The following is a 14,301-nucleotide window of genomic DNA, read 5'->3' as shown; positions in this document are numbered from 1 at the left end:
CACACACACACACACACACACACACACACACACACACACACACACAGAGTCCAGAATTCTAATTAGTTAAATTTGAAGCACAGCAGATAGTTGTGTCAGCCTAATGAAGCATTCTCTCTCTGTGGAAGCCATATGGAGAGCCAGCTTATGATCTGAATGTTTGGACTCTGGACAAGGGGAATTAAATGATGGCGGTGATTAATGGCCCCAAGCTCTGGAATGGGACTCTTGTAGGTGACAGAGACACAAGGTCATCGTAGTCAAAGGGTAAGTTTGTCAAAAGACGGCATGCAAAATCAGTGAGGGAGCCTGCCATTAGGATTCCGGTCCTGTGGCATTTTCTTCATTAGCTTCTTCGCTAAAGTAGAGACATTGCATAAGTAGCTCCCATCTCGGAAGAGTGACTGGCCCTTTTCTTTCGGTTTCTACTAAGGGAAATCCCAAAAGAGATGCCTGAGTCTGGCTTTGGGCCTATCGGCTCGAGACAGGAAAGACAGAGGTAAAGCAGAGACACAAGGCTTCTGGCACCCAGAGGTCCTCAGTCATGGCTTAACTCAATGTAGGCTGCCATTGAGTCTGTGTAGCGACACGGAGGTCTTCCGGCTGTACTCTAGACCTGACAGATCTACCTTTAACCCCACATTCACAGGATTTCTGACACACCAGGGGCATATGAGTACTCATCCTTTCACACCTTCAGAAATGTATATAAAGGTTCTTTATTAATAATCTAATGGAGATAAAATGGTACTGCACTATATATTTTTTTTACTTTACATTCCACTAAATACTGGACTTATAGTTTAGTTTATTGTTCCACAGCAATGACCCTTCCTGGTTTCTTTTGCAAATCGCCTGTGTGTACCTTCTGTTGATTTTCTTATTGGAAAATGTAAAAACTCATTTACAAAAGCTTTAACATTTTTATTCTGGGGACTAATTCTGTCTTGGTAAAATGTACTCAAATATCTCCTTTGAATTCTCTTGGTAACTTTATGTATGGCATTGTTTTGATCATTGGAAAAAAAGACATACTATATGAAATATCAAATTTTAACCTCTTAGAAGCTGCATATCTCATGTATAATGCCCGTGCCTGCTTGTAACGTGAGACTAGCCAGTCATTGCAACATTATTTTGCTCACACTTGGTCACTGAGCCCTTTCCATCAGAGCTGCGCCATATTTAAGCAGCTGGATTTCTGAGCTCTGTAGTCTATCCAGCTGGTCCGTTTGTATACACCTTCAGCAGCGGCACCGTCTAATTACTGTGACATTATAACACTCCTTTGTAGCTTGTGGGATGAGTTGAACCAGTCTGTTCTTCTTTTCTAAATTATCATCCTCCCACTTCCATTTTATGGAACTCTATGTCTATTAGGATTTCTTTATCAAGTTCCAAGGTATACCTTGTATTCTGAGTCACGACATTTAATCAGTCAGGTGACAAAATGATCATCATCAATGAGTTGTCTCATTCATAAGTAAAGAATTATTCTAGAACCAACAAAACTTTATAAGTTCTCCTTTGTAGATGTATCCTACAGCTTTAGTTATATCTGTTCTTCTAGGAAACTTGGAGAATATGGTACAGTTGTGAACGCTTTCCCCCTCCACATTTCCATTCTTTGTCGGCTGATACATGGCTAAACTCCTTTGTACAGCAATCTTGTATCTGATAACCTTGTTTAGAACTTGCTTGGCATGTTCTCTGGGATTAAAAAAATTTTTTTTTCCTCTTAAGAGAGCAGCATTTTGCATTCCTCAAAGTATTGTGCACTCATTCTTGTTTCATTTTCTGGGCTCTGCAGTACACCTTTAAAGACACAGGCTGATAGAGGGCTCCATCAGTGATGGAGAGCATTTCTGGAGGAAAGAATACTCATGGGCTTAATTTTGCTGCCCCCATAGTAGAGTTACCTATTTCTGCTTATTTTAATGGTGTTGGGTTTTCCCACAATCCCAGGTCATCCCATCCAGGTAATACTGCTGAGGGAAATGGGAAGAGCGGGAAGTTTGCTCATTATCTTAGTTCAAGAGTGCCATCTTCTGTTAGTCCACTGAAGCAACGTTTAATTGACACTTGGGGCGGGGTAGGAAGTGGAGACCAGCTGCCATTGTGGGGCTGCTGTACAGCTCCAAGATCCTTAATTTCTTAGTTGCCTCTCTCTGTTTCCAAAACAGTGCATTCCCAGAACTGTCATTCTGTTCATTCCTGCTTGAAAACAGTGGTTCAAATCCTCCCATCGAAGTACCTCTCTCCATCAGTGTAGGATGCTGTTTCTGGAGATGTCCATGGTGTTCTGTCTACCCACAATCCCTTGTTACCTTCTCTTCCCCTGAAATTCCTGCCAGAATCTGGTCCCGAGTGGGCTTTGATTTAGTTGTAGAGGCAGGATTTAAAAAAAAAAAAAACCTATCCACACACAATTTGAAGCTTGTAGAGTCAAAGTCAAGATGATAGCAAGTGTAAAGGTCCCCTCTGGTTTTTATTCACAATTCTAGAATCAGAAAATACCTCATCTTACAAAAGAAAATGGAGTGCTCCCGTGAGCTAAGCAGACAAGGCTCTTTTGATAAGAGTACTGAAGAAAGCAGAAACAAAAGACTTGAATTGCTTTTGTTCTTTGTAAAGGTTAAAATAGTCTGGGTCCCCATATCCTTGAAAGAACATATGAAATAATTTAGTTGGGGATGGCTGGCATAGAATTTGACACAAATGGTTCCACTTTGATTTGGTCTGTTGGGTCTAGAGCAGGAGTGGCTAGGAACTTATTTAAAATAGTGTTTCCCATGCTCCACTATGTTCTCCTTAGGGACAAGTGTGCAAATTCCTTCTCTTTGTTGTTGACCTACCCTTGTTTGTGGTTTTTGGAGGCTATGGGTAGATTTGGGACTAAGAAACCAATGGCAGGAAGGATGTTTTACAGTCTCCCCTCTGTGACTGTGTTTTTTATCTTTGGAATCCCGCCTTTTTCTGCCTTACATATCTTACATATTGTACGTGTATTGATGTAGGATTCCTATGCATATTCTTGGTAAGTTGTTCTTTTAATCATGGGCAATGGTCTCTATAGCCAGTGATTTTTACATTTTTTTCCTTTTCCATATCCTATTATTGGAAGAATATATCTCTTGGCTAAGACTTAATTGTATGTTTGTATATTTTTTTTGCTTTTAAGCTTTCTTTGAAAATAATTTTACGTTAAGTATTAAGACATATAGATGGACTTTTAAGAAATAGTGTGATATTCAATTTAAGGCCAAAAAATTAAATCCTTCACTATTTTGAGTTGCTAAATTTTTCCTACTTCTTTAATTTTTCCATCTCCTTTCTTTCTTTCTTTCTTTCTTTCTTTCTTTCTTTCTTTCTTTCTTTCTATTAAATTGATCATTTAAATTTTATTTACTGATTTGAAGATTAAATTGTTGGACATCTGATTCATTTTATTGTTTTGTTTTGTTTTGTTTTCTTTTGTTTTTGAGACAGGGTTTCTCTGTGTAGCCCGGGATGTCCTGGAACTCATTCTGTAGACCAGGCTGGCCTTGAACTCTGAAATCCACCTGCCTCTGCCTCCCAAGTGCTGGGATTAAAGGCGTTCACCACCACTGCCCAGCCTGATTCATTTTGTAATTTTTGTTTATCCCTTGATAATTTCATGTGTTATAGAATTTATCTATACTTCCATGCTCCTCATTCCCCTGGTTCCCATGCCATATGTCTACCTTCCACCTTTTCTTCTGCTCTTACTCTTCCTTCTTCCTAATTTTTCTATTTTTTTCTAGCAACCCACTGACCACTGGGTCCAGTTAGTACTGCCTGCATACTCACTAATATAGGTCTATCCACCGGAGCATGGCCAAAGCCCCAAAGAAGAAAAATGACATCCCTCCCCTAACAGCTACCACTTGCCAGTAGCTCTTTTCCTCTTCATGCTGGAATGTTGACTGACTATGAAGGTCTTATGCCAATAACCACAGCTACCTTGAGTTCATAAAAGCAATGACTATGTCATGTCTGGAAGACATCACTCTACACAGAAGTCCTCCCCATCTTCAAAATCTTCAATTCTTTCTGTCCCCCTTTTTTTGTGATATTTTCTGAACTTTGAGGTATGTGGATGGATATTGATAAGTAACCAATTTAGATCTGAGCAGTCAACAGTCACTTATTCTCAGCATTTATGATCAGTTATGAGACTCTATACTGATTGCTTCTTACTGAAAATGAAGCTTCTCTGACCGAGGTTGAAAAACTGTGCTATTTAAACATAAATTTTGAGAAGATAGTTTGACGACATGCCCAATTATCAGAACAGTACTAAGTTCCCTCCTAGGGCCTTTGACCTCCCCAACCATGGAGTTTTATCAGGGTTACAGTACCAGGCATGAATTCCCCTCTGTGGAGCAATCCTCAAGTCCAACTGGAAGGCTATTGGTTACTTCCATAACAGTCATGCCACTGTTGCTATGGTAGAGAAGATGGCATTATAGCAGGCAGAGTCCACTGATTGCTTTTCTCTCCCAGTGATCTACATAGCATCTTCTAGCACTATAAATGCTATCTGGCAGGGAGAAAGTATCCAGGTTAGTTCCTGTTTGATTTCCTTTGTGTCCTTCAACCACTGCTCATTGTGTCTTCAGCAAGTTATCTTACCATATAGCTCTAGTGGACAACCAAGAGAAACGGCAGAAGTGTGAGTTGTTTGTGGAGGCTCTAATTTAATATATGTCTTCTGGAGGAAGCACTTTTCCCCTCTTATGGGCTACCTATGTTCAGACTTCTTTTTAAACTGTATTTTTAATTAGTTTACAAAGGAGTAGATTTTCATAAGACTTCTTTCATACAGTCCTAATTTTAGTTGACCAACCCTAGCCCCTCCTCCTCATCTCTTTATCCCCATCTTTACTTAAACCTTTAAGCCTAGCATGCCCCTGACCACACACCGTGACTTTCATATCACATATGTTCTACTATCTCTCCCCACTCCTTTTAGGACTTCTCTCTTCTCATGTGAATTTCTATTTTTGTTCTTTCACTCAGCAGTACTCAAACTCAAGTGTGTATCAGAATTATCTAGAGGGATTGTTAAACTTCAGAATAATGGGCCCTGCCCATAGAGATTCTAATTCAGTAAATTGGGATAAGACTTAATTGCAATCATACCCTGGGTTTCACATCAGCAGGTTCAACCAATCTTGGAATGAAAATAATTGAAAGGAAAACAACTCTTTGCTAAACATGTACAGACTTTAAAAAAATAATTATTTCTGAAATAATTATTTTTCAGTTACTTAGCGTCTACGCTACTTAACATTTACAGTATGTTAAGTAGTATAGGCAATCTAGAGGTAACTTACAATGTATAGAAGGATGTACTTGTGCTATACACACATACAAATGTACAGAAGGCACTTGAGCATCTAGAGTTTGCTATCCACTGTGTCTTCCTCCAAACACAGGAAAGACTGAATTCTCATAACTCTCAAGCTCTCGGGCACTGCTGCTGCCAGGAAGCAACACTGAGAAAGCTGGCAGTAGTTGCTGGTTACCACCAGGCTAAATCTTCCACCCAGATCCATTAGCCTGCCTAAATTGGATTTTGTTGTTTTGAACAAAACAACAACAAAAACAAACAAACGAAAACAACAGCAACAAAAAGAAAACAACAAAACCCAAGAAAATCTAGATATTTTCTTTGACTATCCATTTCTAAAATATTGCTGGTAACACAAGTACAGTTTCATTTTTATAGAAGAACAAATTATTATTTACCCAGAATTCTAAATATAGGAACTAGGCTCCTTTTAGCTTGCAACTGGGGTTTGCCTAATCTCCTTAATGTGCAAGTACAGTGAGCCTAAGATCACTTTGCTTACTCGTTACCTATAGTTAAAACTCTGCCCTGGAGGCTTAGGATGTCAGCTTTCTTGGTTTTCATAGCATGTGCCTTCATCTCCATTACTCTAGGGACTTCCTTTTGAACTGGGCTAGCTTACATTCCTGGTGGAAGACAAATGATTCATCTAGCATTTCTGTATGGTTAGGAGGTAGAGGCTGGGTATTTATCACAATCTCTTTAGTCATTATCTAGCACAGAATGTGGGGCATGAGGTCAAAGGATTTTTGAGGGAGAAAGTGGATGATAGAATCTGGAGACCATAGAGCACCTAAGATTCAAACATGGGACTTGGTAGCTATAAATGCTAGGACAGGAGCATATTGCCTTGTGAAGAATTAGAAGTAACTGAAGGAATGCTTGCTGAAGACAGGTAAAACTGTGGGGGGCCTGGGAAGACTGGACTTAAAAAATTTATCAGTGTTAATCTTTCCTGAAACATATTTGTTTCATGTCACTATCTTTCTTTTGGGAGACATTCTTTTTCTGACATCTTGGCTTCTCCTTCCCAGGTGTTTTTCGACAACGTACTCTGAAGATTTTGTTCCACAGTATGAATATCCACCACCTGTAAGTACAAGAATCATATTCTAATCCTACCCGTGTATGGGACTCATCACATCTAGTGCATGTTACTGTTGGTGAGAAGGGGTTGCTGAGATTTATGATGTCTTATATTTATTAAGAGACACTGTCTGCCTGCTTTAAGAATCAATGGGATGTATAATAGCTATGGTTGATTTTGGAAATTAATGGGCATTTTAGGGAAGAAAGTATTACAGTATCTAAGACATATTTATCACTTTGTTTCTTGTTTGTTTATTGCCTCTGCCCTGAATGGGACTTACCCAGAATGAAAACCACCTTCCTATTTACTTTTATCTTATGAGCATATACAAGTATGGAACTTAATTTAGCTCTGAGCAATTGAGCATTGATTTTTTTTGAGGTCCAGTTTATTATAGCTTTGAATGTATTTACATTCTAACAATTAGGCAACAGGACTGGAGGGAAAGTCTCAGTAGTCAGTGAAAAGTGTTGGGTTGACCTCAAGAATGAAGAGTTAGGGAAAGAAAGAAGAGAGAGAGAGAGAAAGAAGAAAAGGAAGAAGAAGAAGAAGAAGAAGAAGAAGAAGAAGAAGAAGAAGAAGAAGAAGAAGAAGAAGAAGAAGAAGAAGAAGAAGAAGAAGAAGAGAAGGAGGAGGAGGAGGAGGGGGAGGAGGAGGAGGAGGAGGAGAAAGGGGAGGGAAGAAAATATATAACAGAAACAAAATAGAAGTGCATTCCTACTAGATTTATCTTATGCATCTTAGCCAGTAAAATATCTCTGAGATAGAATTAAAATACTTAACTATTGACAAATAAGGAAAATGCTATTATTCTCTCAAATAGTATGGTTATCTACTTAGAAGAATAGGGATAAGTAAACAGGATGAATAAATGTTTTCATCCATCCAACACTAACTAGTCAGTACATTGTAAAGGAGAAAAACATACAGATAATTATAGCAACATGATATGAAATACATTTTTGAAGAGAATTTTTCCAAGGTCAATCAAGAAATATGGCAATTTAGACCCAAAGAAACAGACTTTCTACCTTTCAGAGGCTCCTCCCTCACCAAGTGGTGAGTATGTCACTAGAATCTGGGTTGTCAGGTGACTCATTTGGTCAGCAGAGCATGATAGAAAAGACCTTGTGCTAGCTACTCCATCTTTTGCAGTCCTAAGTAACCAGACTACCATTAAAGGGAGAGGCAGGGGAGGAACACTGAAGGGCATGGCTCTTGGCTAAGGCTGGAGTCTAACTGCAGCTTCTGGTTGGTTCCAGCTCCCAAGGAACTCAAGAAGAGGATGGAGCTGTTGAGTTCTTTCATTTGCTTAATAACAACAAAAACAAAAGGTCCCAAGAGCTGTACGAAAGAGACAAGACTAGAAAAGTAATTATAAATGAAATGCATATGTTTAATATGACTAAAATCTCCATGGGTTTTGCCTTCTATCAGAATTTAAGATAATAGGAATTATTTGAAAGAACAAATAGAATGAGCAAATAGGAATGTTTGGAAAAAGTTGTAAAACTGATTCAGCTTTTGTCAGTTTAGATAAGAAAAGAATTTATGATGCCACAAATGTTACAATTCTTGCTAACTTTTTCTGTTAAAAATAACTCTTACTATGTAAAAACAGAAAGTAAGATAGCTTATGGGTAGATACATTTAACACATGTAGGAACAATTATTGCAAGAAAAATGTTGAAGATCCTACAGAAATGAGCAAAGAACACGGAATGGCAATTTATACGGTAGGGAATACAATTAATCAAAAAGTAGGAAATACGAGTTAAGATGATTTGCTAATAAAGTTGGCAATACTTTTACAGATCATGAGTGGGGATAAAGATAGGAGGAGATGGTTAGTTTTATTTTTTGTTAGGCGGAGTATGGATGCTTTCAGCCTTCCTGGAAAGAAATTTGTCAGTTTATATTAGGTTACCACTTAACCCAATAGGTCTCTTTTAAGGAAATTTCTTCAAGTAAAAATAATTCAAAATAAGGACAAAACTACAGCCAAATATGCTAGTCAGTGTATTATTTATAGTAGCAAATCCTGAAGAGTGTGTCAATATATAGTATTAGGGATAGTGTCAGTACTTTATATTCTAGGTCCCCTAGAAAAGGGGGTTGGAAAGAGAGAGGAGAGGTAAGAGAGAGGAGGAAGAGGAGGAGAGGAGAGGGAGGATGGGAGGGACTAGGAATGGTAATTATCTTCTGAAACCTCAAAACCTGCTCCCAGTGGCATACCTCCTCCACAAGCCCACACCTCCTAATCCTTTCAAAACAGTTATACTGACTGGATACCAAGTATTCTAACCTTGAATATGAGTATATGGGGGCCATTCCCATTCAAACCACCACACAGATATACAATAAAGGCAGACAGGAACAAATGCTTCTGATCCATCAGGGGCATAGAACAGACACAGGAACTGAACTGTGACCCCTGAGCCAGACTGTCACAGAGCTTCTAAGACTGGAATCCGTAAACATCTGTGCCAAGTTATGAATGCATTCTCCCACCAATCAGGATTTATGGATAGGGGACTTTCTTAGGAATGTGTCTTTGTGGTACACTTATCCTGTTCCATTGGTTGGGTTATTGAACTGTGGTGGGGCGACTTGCCTAGCATTCATATCTGAACTTGCCAACCAGGATGTCAGGTACCCATGTACGTGTCTCTTTCTGCCAAGCAGGATGTGGGTTACCCAGGGAGGTCTTGGGAACTTAACCTTTATTTGATCCCTATTCAAAATGGAATTTTTATTAAAAATGGCTTCAGTTTGGTTCCTTCTTACAAGGGGTAAGGCAGGGAAGGCATCACCCCACCCCCACAGCGCTTCATGGCAGATAAGTGTTGGGGCCAGCTCTCATCCTCGGACCTGGCTCACCTGTGCCCCCACCACCAGGTCAGCTCTGTGCTGTCCAGGTGAGGTTCAGGGGCTACTCTCCTGGGTGCTGCAGCAGATGAGGGACAGAGCTAACTCAAATGAGCCCATGACCCTGTGGGAAGACTCCCAGACTGCCAGAGGTGGCGAGGGGAGTGGGTGGGCAGCATCACCTCTGAGCCTCTGCCTCAGGACCAGCTCACCCACACCGTTGCCACCAGAGCCAGCTCCACTGTACTGCTTGAGTGAGGTTCAGGGCCAATTTTCTCAAGTGCTGCCATTGGTGAGAGAAGGGGCCAGCTCTCCAGAATGCTGCAGTCATTGAGGAATTCCCAGTAGCTGCCCTAACTAGGAAGTCCTCATATTTTCTAGTTGTAGTATGAGCCATGGGCATCAACATTGTCCCTTGACACTGCATAGTCTTGGACTCAGAGATGGCCCTTAGTGGTAGCTCTGGATGGGACCTCACCATGACCCCAGGCAGTGGGCTAGCCACTTGAAACAGGCTACTTCTTTCCACCCCAAGTCTCCAGTTCCATCTCTCTTCACAATGTTCAAGCTGCTCCACTTCTCTTTCTCTCCCATTTCAGAGACTCTCATCTCCCATCTTTCACATACTCAGATATTGTGGTGGCTCCCACTGCAGGTTGGACACATGGCTGGTGGGCCCCTGGGTAGCAATCCCAAATAAAGAGTATTTTAAGTTCTGTCTTACATTTGTGTAACAAGAGAACGTTGCAATTCTTAGAGCCTACTGATTTAAGGATTGCTGAGCTCTAGTGGAGACATATTATCCTGATATGTTTTCACACTAGAGTCTAGGCATCTGGATTTGTGATGATTGTAATTCTGAGTGCTGACATCTGGTTTTGTCTTTGTTGGGCAAGTGTTTTGTTACTTGGTTTTTGTTGCCATAAAAGCTTTAGTGGCTGTATGTTGCCTGGTAGGGAATTTTTCTGGGATCCTGCCATGTGTAGTTACTAGGGATTCTGGGTAAAATGTGTTTCTACGTATTGGAAGTCAACATTTAGAAATAGGGATGGGCAGGGGTGGGAGGGAGTGGTGAGAGAGTTCACAGGAGGGAAGAAAGCAGGACGTTCTACAAGGATTGGCTTAGGTTCCTGGAAATTGAGGCAGAGAGTAAGGAGAGGCCACAACAGTTAGTCTGCTACATAGCTGGAGATGAGACTGGGAATTGGATATGGAGGACAGGAGGGAGAGTAAAGATCTGAAGTTTGCCTATGTGCTCACCTGGTCTCCTTGTTCCTAGAATGCTTGGCTGGTGGGGTTCTAGAGAATGCCTGCTGGACTTGAGGTTTGGGATACAGGATGAGTAGGGAGGAAGGTTGGATGAGATCTAAGTGATGCTGGAGATGAGGTCAGATAGCAAGGGGAGGCCACAGCAGGTGAGTTGCTACAGATTTGAGGGTGGGATTGGGAGTGGGATTTGGAGGAGGTGAGTTAGCCTCCCTCCAAGTTCTCTGTTAGTTCAACTCTTTGATATGATTTGACTCTGTCTCTTTGGCTCTGTTCCATTACAAAAGTATTTGTTTTATGACTAAGTATTTTTTTTTATTGAAAACCTTGGCAGATATTTTATTCTGTCAATTTGAAAACTGGATAATAAATATTTTAATTTTCTGTTCATTTTGTGAGTCATTAATATTTCAGGACTGTATTACAAGAAAGTTGGGCTCTGAAGTGATATTTAGTGTCATATCCTTTCCATAAAATGTAAAGGATGTCACTGTTGTCCTGATTATCATGCTCCTCCTAACAGTGGTTAGCCACCATGCGCCTTTGCCTCTAGGCAAGGTCACAGAACACAGCTCTGAATCAAATAATTTGGGACTATGAGAGATTTGACTTTCTTCCTTTCAACTGTTTGACTTCTACAGAGAGCACATATGCCTTCTATAAAGGAAAAATTATTTTAAAAATCAAGAGCCTTAGGCTTCAAACTTTCATGCAATATATCATATCATGTGATTATAAATACAAATAAAGCATTGTCAAAGAAAAATGTCCTCAGATAATACTGAATAAAGAATAAGAAAAGTGATACATGTGCATCCTACGGCTGAAGGGATAGGGCTAATTAGAACATGTACCTTAGAAAGAAGTAGGTGTTGGTAGCTAGTGTCTCATAGCTGCTGGGAGTGTTCCTACCTGGGACTTAAGTGGTGCAATGCTACTTTTAACAGTCTTGAAGTGAGTGTTCACATAAAACCTTGTTATATGAACTACATTTGTTAATTGTGCAGCGATTTGTATTTGTGCTCATGGTCTAAGCGTCTTTATACCATTTGTGACAATTTCCTTGTGGATCAATGTTTGGAACAACACAAATGTTTTTTTTTTCTTTAAAAATGTATTAAGTAAAAAGAAATAGCAAATCCTTCTTAAATGTATAACAAAACACTCCCCACTAGTTATATACTTATTATCCTCACTAGTTAAACATTTATTATTGCTAGATTGGTTGATGACTGTTATTTTTATTTTATAGTATAACCATTGAGAAGACATAACAATTAGTAGGAACAAACTCGCTTGACATTTAGTGGAGAAATGAGTAAGGTCTGTTCCCCAGCGTCACCCAGGGTAGGCAAGGAAGATTCTTGCTCATTTCCTCTCATGCTGCTCTGTGTGTATACTTAGAAGACTTTACTAAGGGAAGGCAGGGTCTTTATTCATGTGCATAAGAGTCATAGAATGTTTATACATGGTGTATGCTAATATTTATAAAAGAAGACCTCACAGGCAATCTATAAAATACATATACTTTGGTTTTGTCCATGGGACATTTACATCAGTCACATCAGATGCTAGCTGCTTCAAATGGCTTTTATGAGTAAATGAGGTACCCAAAATGCATGTACTTATGGGCATACTTGGGAAGGATGGTCTTTGCTGTACTAATGCCGGGCGGGTAATGGCTGTCTTTACAATACACACAAGGTTAGTTCATAGTGACTGATTTGGCCGGGAAACAACCCATTATACACGTTTATGGATGAACCGGATGGAGGGACTGAAACTGCTTTCAAATTATGAGACAAAATTAGGCAGTTAACAATGTTCCAGAAGGCTAGTCGCCAACTGAAAATGACCTTGAAAAACAAAACTATCCAATTGGAAAGGAACCAAGGACATAGAATGAGATCAGAAAGAATATAACCTCAGAATGGCTTTTTGGAAGGACTAGAATAGTTGACTGAGGGTTTGGTACGCAAGTTGGCGAAGGAACAGCACTGTCAGAGACAATGGTACACAAGGGTACCCACATAACCTCTGGTAGAGTCAGGACTCATTTATTCACGGAATATGGGTGACTAAACCATGCTTCTGTACCTTAAAGAATAAGAATATAGCGACCAGTAAGCACGGGGTGTGGGGTGGCGTGGGCTTGGGCAAGCCTGTTATGTAAAGATGCTATGAATGGTGTTATCAGTCTATATGATAAAACATGTCACTTGTCTGAACTATGTGAAAGTCAGTTGAGAAACCCACTCACCCGGAAGCCTACGGTAACATCCTAGGGGGTCTTGCCATAATTCATAGAAGAGAAACAAGGAAGCACAACAAACGGATGAGAGGAAGAAACCTCCTTAGCTGGTTTTCCCCAGGCTAGCCTTCTTTATGCTCTCCCTGCAGCTTCAGTGGCTTCCGGTGTCTGTAGGGCCGTTTACACCCAGCATTCCTGTGTTCTGTGCCTTTCACCAGCGTGTTTTATTCAATTCCCTTAACCCTTTTCAGAGCAGCATATGCTCAGGTGACTAGAAATTGATTCATCCCATTGCATTTTGTTCTGTCGCATCTTTCAAAGTTAGTGTTAGTGACTTCCACTGAATACTTTAACCTCCCTGGTCATCCTAGATCTACACTATTCTCCTGGCCACCGCTCCTTTCTGCCTTCACTTCTTTTTAGATCCAGTCATGGGCACCATTGTCTCCCAGAACACCGCTCTTCCAATTTGACACAACCTCGGAGAATTCATCTGCCCCACTATCTCTGCACCTAACATTCTGGGGTTATGATTTTGATTCTTATACAGTTTAAATCTTATAAGAACATTTCAAAAAATATACATAACATCTATTAGAGTCAGCAGTGGGTGACTGAACTACGCTTCTTTATCCTAAATAAAACAACACTCATGCCAGAGCAAGGACATATAGGTATGGTACAGTTTTCAACCTCAGGGAAATTCATGGAGTACAATTATGTAATCCACAGTCTACAACAGATACGAGCCATGGTACTTGTGATGTTCTCTATAGCTATTTTTTTTCCCTGCTGATGATCACTGCTGCGTGTAGGGCACTGACTTCTCTCCAGGCCATCTGTCCCATCGCACCATCTTCCAAATAAACATTTTGTACCCATGCCATCTCAAATTAGAAATGCATAAAATGTGACTCATAATTTCCCCGTTAAAGATGTCCTCCCCCATGCCTGTGTGTCTTATTCTTTTGAGTGGTGTTACAACTCTCCCCACCATACAGATTTGATGCTATGAATCATCTTGGCTTCTTTGTACCCAGTTAGCCATGAAAATGCGCTAAGCTCTTTCTGTGAAATGTCCCTTCTCTAGATCCTGCAGGAATGTCAGTGAAATCATGCTTATTACCACACACACACAAAGCATACACTTCCTAGTTAGCCTTGTCTGCCTGAAGGGCTCAGAAAAATCTATCAAATCCTAGCTCAGCCTCAGAGAAACAGGCAGAAACCGTGGTCTTGGTAGCACTGAATACCGCCCCCCCCCTCCGCTAACTAAGTGTAGCAATTCAATTGTCTGTTTCTACATAGAACTCTCTTGAACTCTTCCTACAACCACTAAGGAAAGGCTAGATAGGGATTTTAGGTATTCTATTGGAGTGCTGAGCATATGGTACCTGTCTGTGTTTGAGGGGGAAGTGAGTCTAACTGGTAGCTAGGCTTCTTCTTGCC

General features: G+C 40.3%; 1 protein-coding gene across 2 annotated transcripts in view; it reads left to right on the top strand.

The window, feature by feature from the left end:
* The window catches only part of C19H9orf135 (chromosome 19 C9orf135 homolog), a 97,696-nt gene that overhangs the window by 78,350 nt on the left and 5,045 nt on the right, over positions 1–14,301 (top strand). For both annotated transcript variants that reach the window (XM_029472704.1, XM_021152161.1), the window contains exon 5: positions 6,412–6,469. In XM_029472704.1, the coding sequence (XP_029328564.1) occupies positions 6,412–6,469 (58 nt within the window). The remainder of the gene's footprint in view (positions 1–6,411; positions 6,470–14,301) is intronic.

The sequence above is a fragment of the Mus caroli genome, chromosome 19, assembly GCF_900094665.2.
Source record: "Mus caroli chromosome 19, CAROLI_EIJ_v1.1, whole genome shotgun sequence".
In the NCBI taxonomy this organism is placed as follows: Eukaryota; Metazoa; Chordata; class Mammalia; order Rodentia; family Muridae; genus Mus; species Mus caroli.
Note: the sequence above shows the minus strand (reverse complement) of the source record. Positions and strands in the feature narration are given on the sequence as shown.